Below are 14,869 nucleotides of genomic sequence, written 5' to 3'. Positions count from 1 at the left end.
TGATTTTTTTTCTATTAAACGGCTCTAGAAAATGATAAGTAATTATTTGTACATAAAATGTGTTGATTTTAATTCATATTAGTAATCATTAATGACAAATTAAACTATAGTAAAAGTTTCAACTCAAGAATGGGTCAAATTAATCCAACACGTGGTTCGGGATTCAAATTTGGAGGTTCACTCTCGAGATCGTGCATTTTGTGAAGTATGTAGCATTTTATTTTTGTGTATTCACTTGTAATTTTTATCCCAGTGTTATATACCTATAACTTGGTACCATGCCAAAAATTGTGATTTTTTTGACAAAGTTTTAATATTATTTCCTTTTTTCATATTAAACGGCTCTAGAAAATGATAAATAATTACTTTTACATAAAAAATTATGACTTTAATTCACATTACTCATCATCAATGCCAAATGAAAGTACAGTAAAAATTTCAACTCAAAATGAGGTGGTTTACGTCATAATGTGAAATAAGAGAGAAATGGGAAAGGAAAGAAAAAATACAAAAAAACATCTTTGCCGTAGGCCTGGCCGCCGGCAAAGGCCGATCCCGTTTTCTCGCCGTTACCGCAGCGGCAAGTCCACCTGGTCACCTTCTTTGCCGGAGGCCCGAAAAATTGCCGCCGGCAAAGTCAGGTTTTCCCGTTGTGTGTAGAAATATAGGATATATTCGTGGCTAATTGGAAAACTAATCTATTGATAGAAACTGATCTAATCTGCAATGCGGAAGAGGCTTAAAATAAAGAAACAATCTATCTTTGATAGATCGGAAGGAAAACTACGGGAGCCCTCCGGGGAGATTATGGAGAAGAAGGTTTGTCGAAGGATCGACGACGTTAGTCTAACCGTTCTGATACCACGTAGAAATATGGGATTGGAAGCCTAATTGTCATTCCACGATATTCGGTGTTGTGTTGATCTGCCCCTCATATGGGATATATATAGAGGTACAAAGAGAAAGATATACTTAAGTACAAGACAAGTAATCTCGTTTAAATTAATTCTGTCTCATCTCTAATCCTAAGACAGAGGAAGTTCGAGCTCATGGAGGCCCCACTAGCACCGTGGCCACGCGATCTCCTCGCGGTGCGCATCCGGTACGACGCGACCATCTGCTGCGAGTGCCGCTTCACGGGAGGAAGAAGCTTGCGAGAAGGAGGAAGTCATCGACGTGTTCGATGACGAGGACCTCCGGAGCGAGGCCGCCTGCCGCGCCGCCGTCTGCCGGATGCTGAGAAGGCTGACTGAACTCGCGGAGCACTATGGCTACCGTGCCGCCGACGCGGAGACGCCTTCGTGCCCCCCGGCCTCGTTGACGAAATCCTCGATGCCGCTGCCTTTGTTGCCGCCGCCATCCCCAATGACGACGCTCTCCGGAGCATCAGCTACCTCTGCGAGGTCTCGATAACAGTGGACGTGACGAACGTGTACAAGGCTCTGGTGCTGTCGTGCAGCGCCGCCGGACGCCGTGATGTTGGCGGGGATCAGCTGTGCCCAATCTGCATGGAGACGAGCCGGCGGCCGACGATGCCACGAGTTTGCCCGGATGCTCGCACGAGTTCCACGGAGGGTGCATCCTCGAGTGGTTCCGATCCGCAGCCCGCAGGGCGCCCACCTGCCTGTCCTGCCGCCGTGACATGATGCACTGTCTCCCTCACGATTATCGTGGATGCGATAAGCGGGAGTCCTGGGTCTACCGAGGGGCAGCGATGTAGGATTTGTTTCCGGCCTATACTGATGCACACTTTCACTTTTTTGCATGCACGTACGTGTACCTAGTGCGATTAAACAGAATAATTACTAGTAGTACATTGTAAGCATTTTGTTTTTGTTTTTGTCATCCACAGTTATGCTTGATCTGGATTAAAGAGCTTCACTTCGCGGCAGGTTTAGCTTAATCCTGATTTAATTAGGCTGTTCGAAAGTCGAAACTACTAATAAATCGCACTACTAACACTTACATACTTTCTCTGTTTCCATATAAAGGGGATACATATCCCTACATCGCTAACTCAACCAATAAAATGTAGATCGTAGTATTATACTCACTCCGTTCCTAAATACTTGTCGAACTTGCAATCGACAAGTATTTAGAAACGGAGCGAGTACATCGCAAAAGTTATACCATTAGAAAATAAAACACTCGAAGCTTTTAATGCTGTAAATTTTGTGGTATAACACTCATGAACATTGCTTAAATCGTCGACCTAGCAATATGTATGGCCCTTTATACCGAAAAGGAGTTAGTATATATGATATGTCAATTGTCAATTGCAATGATAATTTTAGTTTGACACAATCGGAAGATAACCAGCGGATGAGTGACAACTCAGAACAGGATCGTGGCACCCGCATCTGCATGGGATTCACAAAGAGCTGCATAATTAAATTAGTGTTCTAATTCTTAGAGTTAGGAAGCCAAAGATACTTGACAGAACTAGGGTGCCTAAAAAGTTGGTCTTGAATTTTCAGGTAATCATGATTCATGAATACTATCCAAGTGAGGAACCCAGGGAGTACTCCATATCGAGATATATATTTCCCTTCTCTGGGCTGATAGAAACAGGAATAATGCAAAATGTGGCTGACTTTTGTAATGGATGCCCCGAAAGCAGATTTGGGAGTGCTTGTATTGGGCTTCCAAAAGAAGGAACCGAGAAAGTACTTGGTTTTGAGTATGAGGGCCATCTGATTGTTGGGTTCGCTTGCCAAGCCGTGGAAGCCAGCTCACTACTCCAAAATGAGCCATAAGCGACCCCTATTAGTCGCGGGCGGGGCAAACCCGTCACAGATAGCCCCCTCTCAGTGGCGGGTTTCTTAAACCCGTCACTGATGGCTCTCTATCAGTGGCGGGTTTCCTTCATCCGCCAATGATGGCTCCCTATCAGTGGTCGGTGGAAGAAACCGCCACTGATGGCCCCCCTATCAGTGGCGGTGGAGAATACCCGCCACTAATAGACGCATGTGCAAAAAATTGCATAATTCACAAATTGATCCATCAGTGGCGGTTTTTAGACGTAAGCCCGCCACTGATGACTCCTGCAGACCTTCGAATATTGAAAAAATCATAACTAATTCATAAAAAATCGAAAAGATGTGATTGTTTTTGGTAATGTCTTAATTTTTATTTCTTAACATGATGGAACATAATATAAGACGTTAGAATTTAGAAAGTGTAGTACAAACTTGTTATTTACTAGAGTTCATGTTTGTGGCTTTAAGCAAAATGACCAAACTTTTGTTAATTTTGACGTTAATATTTATAAAATGTTTGGCATGGAGTCCTTATATAGCTATATGTGTGCTAGTTGCCATAAAAATTATAAACTTGAATTTTGAGAACTATTCAAAAAAAAGTTCACAAAATGTCCTATCATATATAAATGCTTATGGCTTTCAAGCCAAATGATCAAAGTCATGTTAATTTTTATGTAATAGTTCATGATAATGTACTTAGTTTGGTGTAAAAAAATAAATGATTTCATATTTCTGTCTGCAAAAAATGGGGAGAAACCATCACTGGCGGGTTTACACGCGGACCCGACAGTAACGGGATTGGGCCCAACAATGAGGCCCAATCTGATCCAGATGTATATAAATGCAACCCACTCCCTTCTCCTCCTAAACCAAGCCGCCACTTCCTTCTTCTCCTCCCACCACGCGTCCACGCCGGAGCCCCTCTCGGCTCCCTTCTCCTTTTCTTCCCAGTCAGCCGCTGCCCTCTCCCTTCTCTCCCTTCCTCCACACCAGCAGCAGCACCAGCGTGGAGGAGCAGCGGCCACAGCGCAGCAGCAGCACCCGCCTGGAGGAGGAGCACCGGCGTGCTGCGCCTGGAGCTGCGTCCGCGATGCTTGGAGAAGCGGCCAGCGGCGCACGGCGGCTGGAGGAGGAGCTAGCGGCGGCGCCGGTTCCGTCGGCCTCGACCTAGCCCGCGGCCGGATCCGGTCTCCTCTTGGTTCGTCTCTCCCTCTCTCTGTTTTATCTCTCTCTCTCTCTCTGATTTTTCCCTCCCACTCTTTTCTACAGACAAGGACGGCCGCCGTGAAGAGGAGTCCATCCCCGCCTTCTCTATGGGTCCCCGTCGCCGCCACCGGAAGACGAGGAGGTCGTCGCCGATCTGGGTTCAGTGCTCCGGTGCCGTCGGCCTCTTCTCCGGCCTCCCCTCTCAGGTATGTACTCATTCCCTCTCTCTACTCTCTCTCTATCTCTATGTGTGTGTTTCTCACGGTCTCTCTCTCACTCCTGCAGAGCGGGCGACGAGCAGCTCCGTCGGCGGCACCGGCGTCCTCCGACGTACGTTTGGGGCGGGTCTGCGAGTGGCCCGTATTTTTTTTATTTTTTTTGAAATTCTATTAGTGTCGGATCTGGGTGTGCCCGCCACTGGTGGGTGCCCTCGTCGGTGTCGGCTCGTGCACACGCCCACCACTGATGTCTCTCAGTGGCCAACGGCTAGTGGCGGTAGTGGCGGTCGAATGACACGGCACTGATCTTTTTTTTGTCCGCCACAAAGTAACTACTGTAGACTCCTATTCATAGCCTGAATATTTCTAATGCCAAGACCTCCTAATTTTTCTGCCAGGTGTTAGCTTGGCGCACGTGACAGCCCAATCAACACATTAGTCATTAGATTAGAAGTCGAAAGAATACAAACATTGAAAGATTTTACTGAAACGCGAGATTTTCTGGATGCACTGTACTTGGCATTTCAGGGATGCCTTTGATGTTTAGAGTACAACTGGTCACATGACGTGATCACATCACACCACGGCACGCACAAACAAAAACTGTCGCACGGATCCACCCACCAAGTACACTACATAGATCAGTTTCAGTTGGGGAATCTGCAGTCGCGGCGTATCTCCCCGTTGCCGGCCATCCTGACCCCGACCCTCCCGAGCCTCATCATCGCCGCCGCGAAGTCGTCGAAGAAGGCGTCCTCGTCGCCGGCGTAGAGCTCGACCTTGCCGCGGGACCTCGCGTCATCGTGCAGCGCCTGGTCGGAGCCCAGGACGCCCCGCCCGCGCCGCAGGTTCTCGTAGTAGGCGTTGTCGAACCGCGTCGGCGTCGCGCCGTCGAGGAACGCGAACCCGCCGCTCCGGTTGTTCGTAGCGCCGGCGCAGGCGCCCCGCAGCCGCGCCGCGAACCCGGCGTCCATGCCCGCGGCGGCCGGGTCGCCGGCCGTCTCGTTCCCCACGGCGACCCTGTACTCGAAGAAGTTGCACGCCGCCGCGCCGATCGTGTGCGCCCCTGCCGCAGGCCAAGCTAAACTCAGTGCCGTTTTTCAGTCCGTGTTGCAGCTCAGCTCGGCTGCCTATGAGCAAGTAAAATTAACCTGAGAGCGCGATCATGTCGGTCTGGGAGAGGCCGAGGCCGGAGAAGAAGGCGTTGAGGCGGTCGAGGTCGAAGTCGCCGTGCGGGACGGTGACGCTGCTCTCGGTGGACGCCGTGCCGTCGTACCTGCCTAGCTCCACCTCGTAGTTCGGCCCTCCGCTCTGCAGCAAAGCATTAATGGCCGCGGCGCGCGTTGGTGGAAGGAAAATGGGGACTGCGGGTTCGTGGGATTAATTGGTTACCAGGTAGACGGCGTCCCTGGCCGCCAGTGCCAGCACGTCGGCGCACGACACCTTGTGCCGGCACCGCGGGTCGCCGTCGACGGCGTCCTTGGCGTGCATCACCGTGTCGAACCCCTCCGGCTTCAGCGTCAGCCCGTCGGGGCTCCGCCACTCATCGCCGCCGTCCGGCCTCGTCAGCAGGATCGACGCGTCACAGCCCTGCAACAAAATCATCGATCACCAACAACTTCAGACGATCATTCATGAACAAAATATGGGTGACTGAATGATGAATAGAGCTCTTCTTCTCACGTACTCTGACGGCGCAGTCGTGGAAGAAGAGCCTGAGCGTGGCTGGCGCGGCGACGGGCGAGTGCGCCATGGACCGGCTGACGGCGCCGCGGACAATGCTCTCCAGGTCGGGGCAGACGCCGGCGTAGTGGTCCGGCCTCAGCTGCGCGGTCGCCATTAGCGACAGATCAGCCGCGATGGATGCGAGGAGCAAGGCCAAGAACCGGAGGCGCTCGTTCGTCATGGCTGCCGCCGCTCTTAAGGATCCTGATTTGTTTACTGCTTCGTGTTTAATTAGCTGGAGCCGTTAAACTGTCTGAGCTCGAGGTGGTTCGCAAGCGATGACAGCGTGCGTTTATATAGAAGAGAATGTTGGCGCGTGGCTTCCACGCTCCCGGCCATTACTTTACCTTTCCTATGATCCTAAAGAATGGGATCCGGCTTATGCAAATGCTAATTGTTTGCTCAGATAGGGTTTAATTAACTGGTGCCACTTGAATAGTTGATGCACCAGAGCAACGCTGGTGTTTAGAGAATCGCTCGCCCCGGTGCTTGAGAAATTCCCGGGTCGCTTCAGAAATCCCGCGGTGCACGGTCCCGGGCCTCATCTGGCCGATGCATACGTTTTCTTCCTGCTCTGCATTCCTCGATTTGGACTGGCCCTGCTGCGCCGTTCATGTATGTGAGGACTTTTCTTAATCAGCTTTGCGTCGTGAGGAGCTCATGCATGCTGCTGCCCTCCGTGGCTCCGACGCAGTTCTGTAGCATCCGGCAGTCGTGATTGAACTAGCTTGAGCGTTAGCTTTGGAAATTTTTCTTTTCCTTTTTTGAGTGACTTTTATTTTTAAACCTATATTTGTACATATTTTACAGCAATCATCCCATTTAGTGAGATTTCTCCCTGAATACTAGGGTTGCAACATGGTGACCCCAAGGTACCAATTGATCCTCCTTGGTTCAAACAAATGAACTGGTTTTCAAAAAGTTGTTTCATTTTAAAACTTTAGTTTATTTGGTTAAACTAAGTAGGGTCAAAGGGTACTCTGAGGGTCACAAAGTTGCAGCTATACCGAATACTAGCTCATGTAGCACAAAACTTTTCATATTTTAACCCATTTAGCGAAGGGGGAGGCGCGTGATTTCTCGTCGGTGGTGGTGAATTTGATTTGGGGGATTTCACGACGGCGGACAAGGCGACGAATATGAGGCAGACCCGTAAACACCACTCCCCCTGCCCGAGATATGACGTCCCGGGAGGGGGGGTTGTGGATTTATGATGACCCGTAAAACAATTAATGGGCCGGGCCCAAAGTGGACCCACGGTGCCTAAATATTAAATTGACCCCTAGTGAAAATACACACAAGTTACTTCTCCTAAGTTATTGACACCGGTGATGATATATCCTGGCTTCGCACTTGGTTGGCCTGGGCCGTTTTACGAATTCTATTCGGTGCAGGTTTTCTGCCTAAACCCGTAAATTGTACGGTCCGAGGTGACATAAGGGATTTTCCAGATATGCACTTTATGACATCATCCGAGAGCTTCTTCTTCTCGGTGCACGGGCGGAAGGTCTTTGAGCGTGACCACGCCGTGGCCACGGCACCGACGATCGATAGCAGCGAACACGTTGGACTCGATTGGGGATCCTATGGCGATTCCGACGATATTGAGGTCCCGGATTCCCCTGCTGCGGTGCGGGGCTCAACCCTTGCTGTGCCTCCGTGCGATTCGCTAGCACCCGAATCAAATCCTCCCACGCTGGCCGCCTCGGGCGATTCTCTGGTGCAGGATTCACCTTCACTGCCACTGCCGCCCTGGCTCCCGTTGCTGCCGCCGACAGGGCCTCCGACGCCATTTGTGGCTGCTGCTGCTCCAGAGGAGAATGGCACTGAGCAAGGTTGGATTGAGGTCCGTGGGAGGCTTTGCCCGCAGCAGGTGAGGCCGTCTCCTCCTGCTCCGAGGGAGGATTCTGGCAACAGGCTCGCCTTCTTGAAGAAGTTGCATGGCAGGGGCTTTCGGTGCCTGGCTCCTAACCACTTCGTCTTGGCCTGTCGTGACCCGGTTCATTGTCTTGCTTGTCTTTGTTCGGGTCATCAACAGCGCGACTGCCGTCGGCACCTTCCAGCTCACCTGGAGGCTCGTCGACCTTCCCCGCCGGACTGCATGCTGCCTCGCTCTTGGGGCTCTTGGGCCTCTGTTGTTGCGCCTTCTGCCATGCCTGCGATGCAGCTTGTTACTGAGAAGCAGCTTACTCCTGAGGTGCTGGTCGAGCCTGCGGCTTCTGCTGGTGTCACGGCGGCAATTGAGGTTGCTCTGAAGTCCCTTATCCCTGTGCAGGCTGAACTGCTGCGTGTCGAGCTGCAAAAGACGACGACTGTTTGCCTGGAGGAGATTGTCTAGCCCCTGCGTGATATCGCCGCCTCCATACAGAGTTTGGTCTTGCAATTGGAAACTCTCCTGGAGCGTTCCGAGGTCACTCTTGGTAAGCTGGTGGAAGTTGCCCCTGTGCCTGTTGTGCAGGTGGAGGTTGCCCCTAGCGCAGCTGCTTCGCAGGCTTCTCCAACTCTATTCGACCCGCCGAAAGAGCTTGCTGTCGACTTCACTGACGAGGGGGCAGATTGTCTTTTTGCCCTTGCTCTCCTCATTTCCGGGCTCCTGCTGCGATTGATGAGACTGTTATGCCAGTGGCGCATCCTGTTGAGTTGGTGCTGGATTTGCATCCGTGCTCCCTGGATTCTGATGTTCAGTGTTCTCCGTCTACTACGCTGTCATGCACTGAGCTCGCCCCTCCCATGGAGATGTCGTGCCCGCTTGATGAGATGCCACCTCAGGTGGAGTACCCAACCTCCTCCCATAAGGCCAAGAAGAATGGTGGTTTCAATGTGGTACGCATGATGAAGGCTTTTGGTGCTCCTGATGAGAAACCGGTGGGTGTTGGTGAGACACAAGATGATGCATCGCCTACCACCGTGGCAGAGTTCATCAAAAAGTTTACTCGCACATCCCAATGCTCTGTGCTCGGGACCCCCATGCCTTAGCAATTCAAGGCGGATGATCGTACAGTGCGGCGCAGCGGCCAGCTGGTCAAGAAAAACAAAGGCTGCACTATTCCGGTGGCCAAGCGGGCTGAGATTAGGCTAGAGGAGGCATTTGGAGAAATGCCCATTGGAAAGGAAAAGGAGAATGACTCCGAGGAGAGCGCAGAGAAGAGGATGAAGGCATACTTGGAGATGTACAAGAAGCCGCTCATGCCCGAGGCGATCGAGGCGATTCACGTCTTGGCTGGCGTCAGCGGAAAGGCACAAGTGGACCTCGCGGCTTCAGGGCTCACTTGTGATGATCTATTGTCGGATACGCAGACGGTAAATGTATAAGCATGTGACCTTTTACAATTGTTTTAGGAGTCTCTTTGGTTGTGGGCCTTTATCGTCGCTAGGGATTAGCGCTATTCGGATGGAGAGTCGTCGGCACAAGGAGATTTTCAAGGGTGGAGTGAGTGTGCAGGTTGTAATTGAGATGCACCATGTAGTGACCTTGGGTTTGGGTGCTCTCGTTTCCGAATCAGATGATGTTTCTTAGGTTGTTTTTCTAGTTTTCTAGACCTCTAACCCTACCTCCAAGCTCTAGTGTTTTTTTTTTGTGTTTTTCCTTATAAACGGGCCATTTCTTCCGCGGTCGAACGGTTCTTTGGCAATAAATAACCCGTTGATGGTTGTTTCGTCAAAAAAAAAGTTTGAAATTGACTCAAAATAAATGGATCAGATGAAAGGCCAGTTTGCTTTGAATACTATCCACTATATATACAACTTAGATAAACGGTCGGTTTAAGTTAAATCAAATGGGTACCGAGATCCTTTTTCAAACAAAGGAAGGGATACCAACAATCATGTTTCTGAGTTGTCACTCCTCCATAGGTTATCTTGAGTTGTGTGAAACTAAATTATCATTGTAACTGACAATATATTGACAGAAATTGGGGACCTGTGATCTAGTTTTGGCATATGCACAATTAGAAATAGTTTTATATCACAAAAACTATATCATTAGAAACTTCAATGTTCTGTTTTCTAGTGGTATGACGTTTACGATATACAATTTATCGTTATATTGGTCGAATTAGCGATCTAGGGACAGTGCATGCTATATCAAAACGGAGACAGTATGTACTGGTACTCACTTGGCAGTGCAATTTATTTGTACTTATGAAACAGCTTAATTAAATCAGGACTAAGCAAAACCTACCGAACTCCTTAATCCATATCAAGCATAACTATATGTATAACGAAAACAAAAAAAAAGTTATGCTTACAACAAATGTACTACTAGGAATAATTGTGTTTAATCGCACAAGGTACAGATACGTGTATGCAAAAGTTGTGTATCAGTATACGCCCGGCATACACCACATTGGTGAGGCAGATACTGCATTAAGTCATGGCGGCAGGCCGGGCAGGTGGGCGCCCTGCGGAGCGAGTCGAGGATACACCCTCCGTGGAACGCGTGCGAGCATTTAGGAAAACTCGTGGCATCGTCCGCCGCCAGCTCCTCCGTGCAGGCCGCGCACTGCTGGCTGCCGACATCACGGCGCCCTGGTCCTGACACGGCGCTGCACAACAGTATCAGAGCCTTCGTCTCGTCGTACACGTTCGTCACGTCCACTTCGATGGAGACGTCGCAGATGTGCCTGACGGTCCAGAGATCAGGGTCGTCGTCGTTGTCGGCGAATGCAGGAACAGCGGCGGCGCCAGCGAGGATTCTGTCAACGAGGCCGGGGGGCACGAAGGCGTCCTCGCCGCCATCGTCGGCGGTGCGGTAGCCATAGCGCTCCGCGAGTTCCAGAAGCTTCCTCAGTTCCTTGCGGACGGCGGCCTCGCTCCGGAGGTCCTCGGCATCGAACAGGTACACGAGGGCATCCTCGTGGTCGTGGGTAACGGCGGCTCGCTGGATGTTTCCTCCTGTGAAGCGGGCCTCGCAGCGGAAGGTCGCGGTGTACCGGATGAACACCGCGAGGTAATCGGGTGGCCACGGCGCTAGCGGGTCCTCGCTGGTCTCGCACAGCGTCATCCTGAAGACCACGCGGGTCTCGGAAGGCGACTCGTGCAACTGCGGTTCCGCCAGCATTGTTGTTATTTCTTGGCAAGACCGCGATCGATCGAGATGGGATAGGAGGTTTGGAGGGGAGGAGCCCGAGCGTGATATGTAGGGAGGGACACCCTACCGCGTTGGGTCCCGACTCCCGATTGGACTCGGAGACGGCCCACGGCCCTGCCCGGTGACAAGCAGAGGAACACAATTAACGAGGTTAGGTAGCTGTTAAAAGAGTTCGGTATCTGTTGTAGATATTTCTTGATGTGCAAGTAGGTTAGTTAAAAGAGATTTTAAATCGACGGGTAAAGATCAGGAGATACAGCTTCTGTACTGCTCAGTATATCGCTCCGTATCCCGCCCGCACCATGGGAGAAAGCAGCTTTACCGGGGGTCAAGGGCCGCGGGCAAAGGCACCTTTGCCTCCGGCAAAGCCTTTGCCGGCGGCCCCGAAAAAAAGCTGTCGGCACGGAGATTCACCGGCAAATAACTCTTTGCCGGCGGCTTTCTCACGGGTCCGTCGGCGAATCCTTTGCTGGCGGCTGAAACGACGGCCTCCAGCAAAGAAAAGGAGATCACGACATGCGGTGCCGTTAACGGCTCGGCCCACATGTCGGGACTTTGCCGGCGGCCAGGGAAAAAGCCGCCGGCAAAGGGTGGGCACGTGGCACGCCGCGGGCCGGCCGCGCGTGCCACTACGTGGCCCACATGTCGGGCCTTTGTTGGTGGCCAGCGAAAAAGCCGCCGGCAAAGGGCGGGCACGTGGCATGATCTGGTGCGTGCCTGTGCTCAGCCTTTGCCGGTGGCCAGGCCTTTGGCCGCCGGCAAAGGGTATTTTTTTTTGTTTTTTTATCGCAGCAATTTGAAATATTTTCACAGCACATATATACAGATATATATTCATCCACATCACAGTAATACATCCACACAAAATCATCGACACATCCACATAACGCATTCACATCACAGCCATATAAACATCTCATGAAAGTCCGAAAACATCACATATCTCACAACAAAAGTATTAGAAGTGTTCATCACATGGTAGCAACATATTACAAGCTAGTGTTCATACACGACAAAATGGTGAATCGGGCACCTTCAACATCCACTACCCATTGCACCAGTAGAAACCTATGAAATGGAGTTGTAATAACATAATTAGATATAAAGAAAGGTTGAAGTGACAATTGTAATATTTGAAGCGGAACTTAGCCATTTGGCTCAAAAATGGTGCAATGGGATCATTTTTGAGCAAATATGGCTCATTTGGCTCTAATAATGCCACCAAGTCACAATTTTGGAGCCAAATGACCCCTAAATGCTCTAAAATGGCATGATGGCACCATTTTGAAGTGAATATGGCTTATTTGACTCCAAGATGGTGCATTGGTCACATAAATGTGTCAAATGGCACAAAAATGACACGAAGGCACCAGTTTGGCTACAAAACGAGCCATTTCGCTTCCTTATGCCACCATGGCTCCATTTTGGAGCCAACATGGCTCATTTGGCTCCAAAATGATGCCTTGGTGGCATTTTGGAGCCAAGTGGCCCAAAAATGGCACCAAGGCACCATGTTGGAGCTAATATGGCTCTTTTGGTTTCAAAATGGTGTCCTGGTGGCATAAAAGAGCCAAATGCCAAAAAATGCCACCAAGAGACCATTTTGGAGCCAAGATGGCTCATTTGGCTCCAAAATGGTGCCCTGGTGGCATAAATGAGCCAAATGCCCAAAAATGCCACCAATGCACCATTTTGGAGCCAAGTGAGCCCTCTTGGCTCTAAATGGGATCTATGTCACTCTGTGATGCTAGGTTACGCAGTTCTACCAGTGGAGATAAGAAAGTAAGTTTTCAAAACAACGGATCTCGAGATGAGACAAGTTTGTGGCAACTTACCCGAGTCAGTGCCTAGGAGCAGGTGACTGGCCAAGAGGGTTGCCTCCAGCAAGGCTTGTGTGTGAAGAAGGGTCGTTCGAGTCACGCCCGGATTGATGCTGTTGCACAGATGATTAGGAAAGCAAGAAAGTCATGAATGGAGATTGAAATGTTTCAAGAAAGTCATGAATGGAGATTGAAATGTTTCAAGTGAACTCACCGGAGTCTGTGGAGAAGGTTGTGGAGCATGCTCAATCTGGAGATTGACAAACGCCAAGTCGAACGGCGGTGGTGCTGTAGGCGGCTCTTGAGAGGTGGCGGTGAGGTACGGCTGCATATTGAAAATACAGAGAGTTGCAGTTACGGAACTAATACCATGCTTTCCTGGCTATTATGTGCGGTAAACATACCCTAAGGTGGTCGTACTGAGCCCTCAGTGCGGCCTGCATCTGAGCCTGCATCTGAGCCATCTGAGCCTGGACCTGAGCCGCCACCTGAGCCTGGATCTGAGCCTGGATCTGAGCATCCTGAGCCTGCACCTGAGCAGCCACCATACCCTCCACCTCCTGCAATGCCATTACAAGTTCATTGTCGTTACAATGAAATGCGAAAAGACACGAGATGGTGAATGAAGAACAACTAACCTGCTGTGAGAACTGCCGTGCACCTGGACGACTGCGTATACTAGCACTCGAGCTCGTGGAAGTAGCTTTCAGTTTAGGTAGGCTGGGAATGGTGCTCGGATCAATGGTTCCATTCCCGAAGACCAGCCTACTGTGCTTCATGCCTCCTCCCACCCTCACGACCACTTCCACATCCAGGTTGTGCTGGCTAGGATCAGCCCCGGGCAAGGCCGTGCACCTCCTCAAACACCTCCGCGTAGCCTGTGACCTTGGCATGGTCAGCCGGGGTGGCGTAGGCTTCGGGCGGGGCTTTCGCACTGTATTCCGACACGGTGCTCTCCTTTCCCTTGAGGGTGCAGTCAACGGCCGTGAAACTGGTGAGGCGTTCTTTATCCGGATGAGCCTTCGCCTGAAACAACAAGCAACAACAAGATAGTTAGGGGTGAGGTTCGCACATGAAGATCTTTTTGGGAGAAAAACACATATATAGTTGTTGATGTAGCCCTGCAGGTTCACGCTCCCTTGATGGTGCATTCCGCTTGGGTTCGCCTACCTCCTCTCCCTAAGGAGCCCGTGAGTCTCCACATACTCCGGGCTGCACCACGAGTCCACCAGCGCCTTCCAGGCATTTAAGTGCGAGATGCACTAGTGCGGAGGAACCTAAATGAACAAGTACAAGCCCAAACACGAAGAAGTTAAGCGTTAGCCCTTATTAAGCAAGGAAATGCACTTTATTTTACTTTACCTGCATGTCCTATTCGTGCTCGAGATGCGTCACGATACATTGTGCCTTGTCCAATCTCTGTTTCTTCACTTCGGCATAGTACTTCCTCACGGCGTAGACACGCGCGTGATAGAACATCTCGGACAATGCCTTCTTCACACTTGCCTCGAAGTGCCGTGCAATTGTTGCATCATCAATGCCTTCCGCCAGCTTGAAGAACCGCTGCAGTTAGGCAAAACGGATCCATTCGTGAGTTATATATTTTGCATTACAATTGTTTTGACTAATGTATGCATTGTGCGAAGGCGACTTACCCAAAATTCGCCCTTCACCCGCTCGGCTTTGTTCGCATACACCACATTCTCTCTATCTTGAAAGTCCGGTTGGGCCACGTAGTGTGCCCATGTCCGGGCTACCTCTCGCTCCTCCTTTCCTTCAAGAAGAACCATGCCAGGGAAGTGGTCCTTGAGGAGGACCCCAAGCACAGCCTTGGGTTGCATCGTAAAACACCCGGGTGCAACAACCACCTAGCCCCTGCACGAGGATAAGACAAGTCAATTGCAGTTAATAAATGAAACAACAATTTGATGTAAAGTGAATTCTAGGATCAAGAAATGTACATCTTGGCTGTTGGATGAATGAACGACTTCTCAGCTTCACAAGAGGGCCGCTTGGTGGGGAGATGAGTAGGACCGCGCTGGTACACTT

The 14,869-nt window shown here is 50.6% G+C and overlaps 3 protein-coding genes across 3 annotated transcripts; 1 reads left to right on the top strand and 2 right to left on the bottom strand.

Moving 5' to 3' along the window:
- The first annotated feature begins 3,572 nt into the window (after positions 1-3,572).
- LOC112271670 lies at positions 3,573-4,583 on the top strand. The gene is made up of 3 exons (XM_024461415.1): positions 3,573-3,960; positions 4,032-4,174; positions 4,254-4,583. Exons 1-3 carry the CDS (start codon positions 3,573-3,575, stop codon positions 4,359-4,361), a joined length of 639 nt encoding a protein of 212 aa, XP_024317183.1. The 3' UTR covers positions 4,362-4,583.
- A 250-nt stretch (positions 4,584-4,833) lies between these two features.
- Positions 4,834-6,092, bottom strand: LOC100842764 (peroxidase 16). Its single transcript, XM_003571870.1, has 4 exons — positions 5,874-6,092; positions 5,579-5,776; positions 5,338-5,497; positions 4,834-5,252 (listed from the first exon to the last, which is right to left on the bottom strand). Exons 1-4 carry the CDS (start codon positions 6,090-6,092, stop codon positions 4,834-4,836), a joined length of 996 nt encoding a protein of 331 aa, XP_003571918.1.
- Positions 6,093-13,651: 7,559 nt separating this feature from the next.
- LOC104584168 lies at positions 13,652-14,661 on the bottom strand. The gene is made up of 3 exons (XM_010238324.3): positions 14,476-14,661; positions 14,228-14,383; positions 13,652-13,846 (listed from the first exon to the last, which is right to left on the bottom strand). The coding sequence occupies exons 1-3, from the start codon at positions 14,659-14,661 to the stop codon at positions 13,652-13,654; spliced, it is 537 nt and encodes a 178-aa protein (XP_010236626.1).
- Positions 14,662-14,869: the final 208 nt, after the last annotated feature.

This window comes from Brachypodium distachyon, chromosome 3 (genome assembly GCF_000005505.3).
Source record: "Brachypodium distachyon strain Bd21 chromosome 3, Brachypodium_distachyon_v3.0, whole genome shotgun sequence".
Taxonomy (NCBI): Eukaryota; Viridiplantae; Streptophyta; class Magnoliopsida; order Poales; family Poaceae; genus Brachypodium; species Brachypodium distachyon.
Note: the sequence above shows the minus strand (reverse complement) of the source record. Positions and strands in the feature narration are given on the sequence as shown.

Coding starts and splice junctions, on each gene's coding strand:
- LOC112271670 (XM_024461415.1), top strand. CDS start 3,573: ATGAGGCCCAATCTGATCCAGATGTATATAAATGCAACCCACTCCCTT. Junction 3,961..4,031: donor CCGGATCCGGTCTCCTCTTG/GTTCGTCTCTCC, acceptor TCTTTTCTACAG/ACAAGGACGGCCGCCGTGAA. Junction 4,175..4,253: donor TCTCCGGCCTCCCCTCTCAG/GTATGTACTCAT, acceptor TCACTCCTGCAG/AGCGGGCGACGAGCAGCTCC.
- LOC100842764 (XM_003571870.1), bottom strand. CDS start 6,092: ATGACGAACGAGCGCCTCCGGTTCTTGGCCTTGCTCCTCGCATCCATC. Junction 5,777..5,873: donor TCCACGACTGCGCCGTCAGA/GTACGTGAGAAG, acceptor ATTTTGTTGCAG/GGCTGTGACGCGTCGATCCT. Junction 5,253..5,337: donor CGACATGATCGCGCTCTCAG/GTTAATTTTACT, acceptor GGCCTGCGGCAG/GGGCGCACACGATCGGCGCG.
- LOC104584168 (XM_010238324.3), bottom strand. CDS start 14,661: ATGCAACCCAAGGCTGTGCTTGGGGTCCTCCTCAAGGACCACTTCCCT. Junction 14,384..14,475: donor GGGTGAAGGGCGAATTTTGG/GTAAGTCGCCTT, acceptor GCCTAACTGCAG/CGGTTCTTCAAGCTGGCGGA. Junction 13,847..14,227: donor AGAAACAGAGATTGGACAAG/GCACAATGTATC, acceptor TTGTTGTTTCAG/GCGAAGGCTCATCCGGATAA.